This window comes from Mesitornis unicolor, unplaced genomic scaffold (genome assembly GCF_000695765.1).
Source record: "Mesitornis unicolor isolate BGI_N332 unplaced genomic scaffold, ASM69576v1 scaffold31061, whole genome shotgun sequence".
Lineage (NCBI taxonomy): Eukaryota > Metazoa > Chordata > Aves > Mesitornithiformes > Mesitornithidae > Mesitornis > Mesitornis unicolor.
This window is the reverse complement of record NW_010162248.1, coordinates 16,609-23,932: the sequence shown is the minus strand read 5'-3', so window position 1 is coordinate 23,932 and position 7,324 is coordinate 16,609. Positions and strand designations below refer to the sequence as shown.

The 7,324-nt window shown below is 44.5% G+C and overlaps 1 protein-coding gene across 1 annotated transcript in view; it reads left to right on the top strand.

Moving 5' to 3' along the window:
- ROGDI (rogdi homolog (Drosophila)) overlaps window positions 1-6,694 on the top strand; it is a gene marked incomplete at its 5' end in the record, with an annotated part of 8,230 nt that extends 1,536 nt beyond the window's left edge. Inside the window, 8 exons of the mRNA XM_010193570.1 lie at window positions 779-833; window positions 1,343-1,423; window positions 2,404-2,499; window positions 3,774-3,872; window positions 4,298-4,411; window positions 5,151-5,200; window positions 5,711-5,837; window positions 6,411-6,694. Coding sequence (XP_010191872.1) covers window positions 779-833; window positions 1,343-1,423; window positions 2,404-2,499; window positions 3,774-3,872; window positions 4,298-4,411; window positions 5,151-5,200; window positions 5,711-5,837; window positions 6,411-6,452 — 664 coding nt within the window. The remainder of the gene's footprint in view (window positions 1-778; window positions 834-1,342; window positions 1,424-2,403; window positions 2,500-3,773; window positions 3,873-4,297; window positions 4,412-5,150; window positions 5,201-5,710; window positions 5,838-6,410) is intronic.
- Window positions 6,695-7,324: the final 630 nt, after the last annotated feature.

The following is a 7,324-nucleotide window of genomic DNA, read 5'->3' as shown; positions in this document are numbered from 1 at the left end:
CCTGCTGACACCTATACTAGTCACGGATTCCCAACCACATGCTGGTGTGTTGCAGCAGTTTTGCTAAGGGGCATTTTTCTGGCTCTGAGCACAGGGAGTCACAGTTACAAAACTTGGATTCTGCTCTTGCTTCACTTTCTGATTCTGACTGTAGACAAATCTTAACCTTTGTCCTAATTTCCCTAAAATATCAATAATAAATCTACTTTGTCCCTGTCCAGTATATTAAAATGGAAGGTACAGCTAAACTGAGTTCTTGAAGGCCCAGGTGCCTCAGTCTTCTCTCACTGTTCATTGTAGATGTGAGCCATCTTGCCGGACCTTTTAAAAGCTTTGGGGTGTGGGGTTTTTTTTGTTTATTTAGTGGTTTTTTTCTTGTTGGAGAGGGTGGGATTTGTAGCTTTCAGCTCCCATATGAGCCATGTAGCACTTCAGTGTCAGTAATTAATCTAATATGTTGTGTTTGTGCCTACAAGAGCTGTTGTAACTGCAACCAAATTGTCGATAGGTAATACATGAAATAAGCATGGCAACAGAAATGAACGTAATGTTTTAGGCAGGGCAGTTAGCGTGAGGTGGCTCATAAAGAATGTGGTAGCAGCTGGGTGCAGGCCAAGAGCTGGGGACTTGAGGGTGTGTGTGGAGTGTTCTGCATCCCCCAGCAAGGAGGGGGCTTGGCTAGCTACGTGGGGCAGGGAGGGGTGGTGTTGGGGTGGTGTCAGTGGGTGTCTCTTGCCTCCTGTGATTTGTGTTGCCCAGATCTTTCTTCTCATTCCAGCACAGACCAGGTGAAAGGTGTGTTGACTCTGCAGGGAGACGCTCTGTGCCAAGCTGTGAGTACTTGCTGTGCTTCCTGCTTTGTACCACCATCAAGGGGTGGGAGTCATCCTTGTTACACTTTGATGACCTTTGAGGGAGAGGTCATCCTTACTGTGCTTTACCAGTGATGAGCAAGTATTCTTTTTCAGTCTTCCCTAATTGGCCTTAAATCCTCAGTGTTTCAGCAGCTGTTGAAATTTGTCAAGGTCCAGCATTTAACCCCTTCCCGCACACTCTGTGGTGAGTGGTGGAGTCGACTTTCCTGGGGATTCCTTGCCTTTACCGCCTTTGCTGTGTAATATCAAATGTCCTTGGGGTCTTCTGAGATGAGGTTGTGTCCTGCCTGGAGCCTGATTCACTAAATGCCTTTCAACTTATCCTTTGTATTAACATCTTCCTGTCGGAGGACTGCTGAAAGCGGCTTCCCAAGATGCTCTGGGAGACAGAATGGAGTGGGACTGGCAGTCTCCATGTTCTGCACATGGCAATTGTTTGCTCTCACGTGTTTGTTCCTTTCTTCAAGGACGTTAATCTGAAAATGCCCAGAAGTAATCAGCTCCTGCACTTTGCATTTCGGGAAGACAAGCAGTGGAAATTGCAGCAGGTACTGTTAACTTTAGATACCTACACCTCTGTAGAGTCTGTACCCCTCCAAGCAGTAGCTGTACCCCCTGACTTTCTGAGAGAGAAGGTTATGTCCATCACACATTAGCTCCAGTGGTAAAAGTGAAGGGAGGAAACACACAATTAGATTCAGTTACGGTGCTAGGAGAGAGAGATGGGTTCTGCTTGTTCCTGAAACATCAACAAGTTGAAGGCTGTCTGCAGAGCAGTTATAATCCTTTCAAAGGAGTGCCTAGGGTGCCCGTGCAGTACTGGCCTTGTGCTGGCTTGTAAAACCCAGGCTAGTAGGGCAAAGACCAACTTCAGAGGCTTTGAGCAGCTTGCTCTTATGGAAGCATTTCTTTATGCTGGAAACAAATCTCATAGCATTGTGCTCTTGTAGCACGGCTGAATTCCCTCAGTTAAGGAGTTAAAGAATGTGGCTGTCCAGAACATTGAATCTCTTTCCCACTGTTTTGCTGGGAGATATCAAATTTCAGGACCTGATCTAGTGCCTCATCTTGAAGACATAATTTCCCACAGTTACGGTGTCATAGCTGAGTAGGCTAGAGGAAGATGTATTCCATGTGCTCATATTTTTATAGGCAGTCAGTGAATTTCATCTTGAGTGCAGCTTCCCACAGCTGCTTTGGCAGCAGAGTGAAAGCTCTACCTGGTAACCTTGTAGACATCTAGAAAAATGTGTACTTGAGATGTTAATGCCAAACTTGGCGGAGTTTATTTATGCCTTGCAACAAGCCAAGGATGTTTTTGTGGTAACACTCAGCAGCGCGTCCTATTTGTGGGTGTTTTGTACTGCTGCTTGGCTGATAGACTTCTACCAGCTTTTATGGAAAACCTTCCTTTATTTACTTGGAAGAGTTTAGTCTTCTGATAATGAGATAATTGGGGAAACCTCAGTTTTCTAGTGTGTATTACAGGGAGTGTTTCTTTAATAGGGCTGCATTTCTACCTTTGCAGATCCAGGATGCTAGAAACCATGTTAACCAAGCCATTTACCTGCTTATGAACAGAGATGTAAACTACCAGTTCAAAACAGGCTCGGAGGTTCTAAAGGTGAGGAGAAAGCCCTATTTGGGTAGGAACATACATTTTTCTTCCCTCCATTTGTTGTTTTAAACACAGTTAATGCGCATTACTGTCTTGAGTCTTTTACTGGATATGGATTCCCCAGTTGTACCCATATGTACCTGCATGAAGGAGTGTCCATGTGACCTCATATCTGATAGGAACCTATACCAGTTTAGCATCAGTAACAGGGTTGTACATCATGGTGAATGGTGATCTGAGCAGTTGCTGCCCTGCTGCACAGCAGTGACATTCTGGAAGCATCTCCCTTGATCTTTTTTGTGTTATGTGGTTACACAGCTCAGGCTTTTTCCTGTCAGTCAGTGCTTTTGGTGAGAGAAGAAATGAGGCAGTCATCAGCAAACAAAATGTTACAGTTAGTACTCAGAATTTACTGACGAATTGAAAGTGACTTCTCACTTGCTAGTAGTAGTTGATACAGACCAGCTGCTGTGTCGCAATAAAGCCCAGCCCTCTGCTTGGAAATGCTCTCTGAAGTTAACAGAACTTTTAACTCGCTCATTAGAATCCATCACAATATCAAAAGTGAGAAAGCTAAACCTTTTTAGTCTCCACATGGGCAAGGGCTGCTAATAGGAAGAAGCTAGGTAATAAAACTATTTCCTTTTTACTTCTGGGTGGAAGCAGGGGTCAGAAATCAGTCACAATATAAAACACCTTCATCTTAACAGTCGTGAGCTCTATAACAGACGTGTGCTTCCTACTTTTTTTGTCTGGAAAAGGAAGTCTGCCCGAATAGAACCTTTGAACTGTGGTTTCTGGCAGGACTGGACTGACAATGAGCTGGCTCTTTTCTCTAGAGCCCTGGCTCATAAATGGTTATGAACATGGGGGCCCATTCAGTACCCGTGATGTGGGAATGAGGAAAACTAGAACACAGCATGTTTTTTTTCCTTAATGCCTGCTCTTCAGAAGAGCTGATGATCGGTTTGTCAATGCTGCTGTGGCATCAGTAATTGATCTCATGTTCTCTTCTTACTTATCTAGTGAATAGCTGTTCTCTCTTCAGTCCCTGGTATTAAACACTCCTGGCTTGTCTCACAAATATCTGTGATGGTGGTAACAGTTAAACTGCATTTATGTGGGTGCCAGCCCTTCACAATAAGTCCCGGAATTCCTGGAAGGGCAGGGGGTGGTGGTGGTGGTTGTGAAACTTGCAAAAGCCTGTACGATTCTGCAGCACTCCATCCAAAGCTGTCCAGGGATTGTCACTCAGCGGTGTCCTGTATGTTATCTTGTAGCTTATGGATGCTGTGATGTTACAGCTCTCAAGAGCCCGAAATCGACTTACCACTCCGGCCACTCTAACTCTACCAGAGATTGCCTCCAGTGGTCTCACAGTAAGTATGTGGTTGTCTAGATCTCCATGCAGTCTGGCAGCATGCAACAGTTAGGATACTGTGCTGCATCCTGGTGGAAGCGGATTTCTGAAGTGTCTCCTGAGTGAAAATGAGAGCTGAAGTAGATGTAAACCCCAAGCATTTTTGGCTGCTCTGTATCTTCCTGTGGGAAAGCAGATGACTTGGGCATGAGGAGTCTGGTTTTCAGAGAGTAAGTTCTGCTCTTTGCTCAGGAAGCTTGTCCAGGGTTGGTTTGTGAGCACTGCTCCATCCTCCATTGCCTGCAAGCTGTTTGATCTTTGTTTCTTTCCTAATGTCCCTCTCACTGTGAGGTAACAAGTGTGGCTTAAAAAAAGCTAGTGATTCCCCAGCATTAGAAATAACAGTCCTTTTACTGACAAAGAAACTACTTATTTTCTCTCCAGAAAATGTTCACCCCTGCTCTGCCTCCAGACATCCTTGTGAATTTCTATATCAACCTGAACAAGCTGTGCCTGACTGTCTACCAACTCCATGTGCTGCAGCCCAGCACAACCAAGGTGACACTACTGTCTCTTCAGCCTTGTTTATTTATCTCTCCTTGTGTCCCACTGAGAGGAGGAGATCCCATGTTCATGCATAAGATAATGCAGAAATGACTAACTGCTGTCAAATGTCTGTGTTTAGATCTGCTGCAGACAGAACACTGGCTCTAAATCTAGTTTGGGGCATGGTCACTTAGCCCAGAAGAAAATACCAGTGCTCTGGACAAATCCAGTAACTATCTTTTGCCGAGTAGTGCTTTATCTTAGGATATAGTTTGATAATTTTGCATCATTTAGGAAGGGCGTAATTGTATTAATACAGTTTACATTGAAGTAGCATCTTGGATTTTCTGAATGGAGTTTTGATTGATACTTTTCTGCTTCACCTGTTGCATTTGGGTCAGCTTGATGTCCTATAAACAGAATTAAACTCTTAAGCCTTATGAAATGCAGTCCTTCCATAAGGATATTTTTCCTAAAATCTGCGTTTTATTTTTCTTCTGGATCTTCTCATCTTATTTTTGCGGTGCTAAAATTTGGAACTAAGCTGGACTCAGTCACTTGTAGAAGTTTTTTCATGAAGGAGCAGGAAGGGATCCAATGACATAGATTTCATATGAATGGAGTATTCGGGCCGATACAGTATAAGTATTTCTGGATGTCAGGCTACTTACAGTGCAGACCTTAAATGTCTTCCTTCTAAGTTGTTTGTTTACTGCATCAAAATCCTAATGACCTTTTCCTTCTCCTCTAGAACTTCAAGCCTGCTGGAGGGTCCATTTTACACAACCCTGGAGCCATGTTGTAAGTACAGTCACTATAGGGGCTGTGTAACAGGAGTAGGAGTAGGCTGTACACAGTTTTAATTACAGCATCTGTTAAGTGGAGAAGCTGAACTGAGTCACTTGCTGTGGCTGTGGCTGTGCCTGTGAATACACAGGTGCCCACAATAGTGTTTCATTAATATTCTGTCATAAAGGCCCAAAGATGTGGCTTTTTGGGGTGCAGCCCACTAGGGTTTGGAAATGTCAGTCAAAATGAACATGAGGCTATTGGCATTGCCGTCTGCATTTCCTGCCTTTGTGCCTCTCTGGAAAGTGGTACCGTTTCCACCATAACACTGTTAGATTTAGCTTAATTCTAAATCTGGTCAGAGGTAGACTGAGGGATTGCATACTATAACTTTGCCAGGTGCTGTTTTAAATGTAGTAGAAATCACAGTGATCTCTTGTGTGAGAATGGAGGACAGTTGAGTTTTGTGTTCCGTGCTGCTGTGTGTGAAGCTGTGCTCTTTTTTTTCTCCCCCCACTCCAGTGAGTTTGGCAACCAACGGTATGAAGTCAGCCATGTCCATAAAGTGGAATGTGTTGTCCCGTGGTTGAATGATGCCCTTGTCTTCTTCACAGTTTCGCTGCAGCTTTGCCAGCAACTGAAGGACAAGGTAATGGCCTTAGAGAAGGGGCTTTGTTTTTAACTCTGGATTTTGAGAGGACCTCAAATCTCCTAAAAATCTGATGTGGTGTTATTCTGTGCAACTTACATATAAACTGAAAACAAGCGATGAGTCAATAGTCTGTAGCCAGAGAGCTGGCTGGCACTGGCTGTCATTGCCTAGTAGACAGCTCTCTGGGATAAGTGTAGTAGTGTGGCAGATGTGTTTGCTGAACTAGTGACTAGATGGAGAGGAGCAGGTAGACACGTTTGTGTTCTCAGTCGTGAGCTGGATGTGAGAAAATGCCAGGGTGCTGGAGAGAAGGCATGGAGCCCTCAGAAAACTAGATTTCAGTAGACCATTGTACAGTTCCAGCTCTGCAGCTGACTTGGCTGTCACCTTGAGCAAGTAACTTTGTGTTCCAAGCTTCTTCAGTGACAACAGCAGCAAATCTGCCCTTCGCTGTGCAATGCTAGTGTATGTAATGCTGTACAGCTCAATTGTCATGCATGTGTTAATGCTTTTTCTTCTATGGCCCAAGGGATACAGGAACTTACCTGCTTTTTCTCTTTTACTTTCCAGATCTCTGTTTTCTCCAGTTACTGGAACTACAGGCCACATTAATTCTCTGTTGAGTGTCCAAGCCCTTACAGCACTTCCAGTGTCTCCCTGTTTGTTTTCAACATGCCAGCTGAGTCCAGGTCAGCCTGAGGAGTGCTGTGGCCCTCCATTGGGTAGGGTCAGTGTATCCAGAGGCACAGCTTCAGTAGCCTTGTCTGGGACTGCTGCATAGCAGGGCACCGAGCAATGCTGTGTGGCTGGTGAGAGCTTCCACCCGTCTTTGTTCTCATGTGTGTTGTATGGCTTATGTTTTCCAAGCCTCTGATGAATGACACTAGGCCATTACAGGGAATGGGGAGCTGTGGACCACTCTCACCAACTATATTAGTGCACAGAGCTGTAACTAACTGCTGGACTGTCTGCTGGCTGGGAAGGAGTCAAGAGAGACTAATTTAACACACCACAAAATGTGTAGGACATGTTGCTCCATGTAGTGAAGTATGTTGTTGTGATCTGATCCAGCTGTGGTTATGACTAGCCCTGAGCTTCCTCCTCTGCTATCTGTTTTACCTATGCCCATGTTATTGATTCCTCTTCGGGGATATTCTTACTTGCTGCTGTTTGAACTTTTTTTTCTTCCCTGGCATCAATGTGATAATTTTTTTTTTCCTAAGCCCTGGTTGGGCCAATTGGTTTTTCCAGGTATAGTATCTTGTTTTCACTGCCAGCCTTTGGAGTTGCCTCGGTACTTGGAGCACAGCTGTGCAGTCTCACATCCTGTCATTAAACCCAAAGTGAGTAGCGCATTGTTACTACAATTTGCTGTCTACCTACAGATGCTACAGTATGTAACTCATCTCCCTAGCCATTGATAACTGTGAAATAAAGATCCTCAGACCTGCCATGCTCCTGTGGGCTGTCAGTGCTGAGAATGA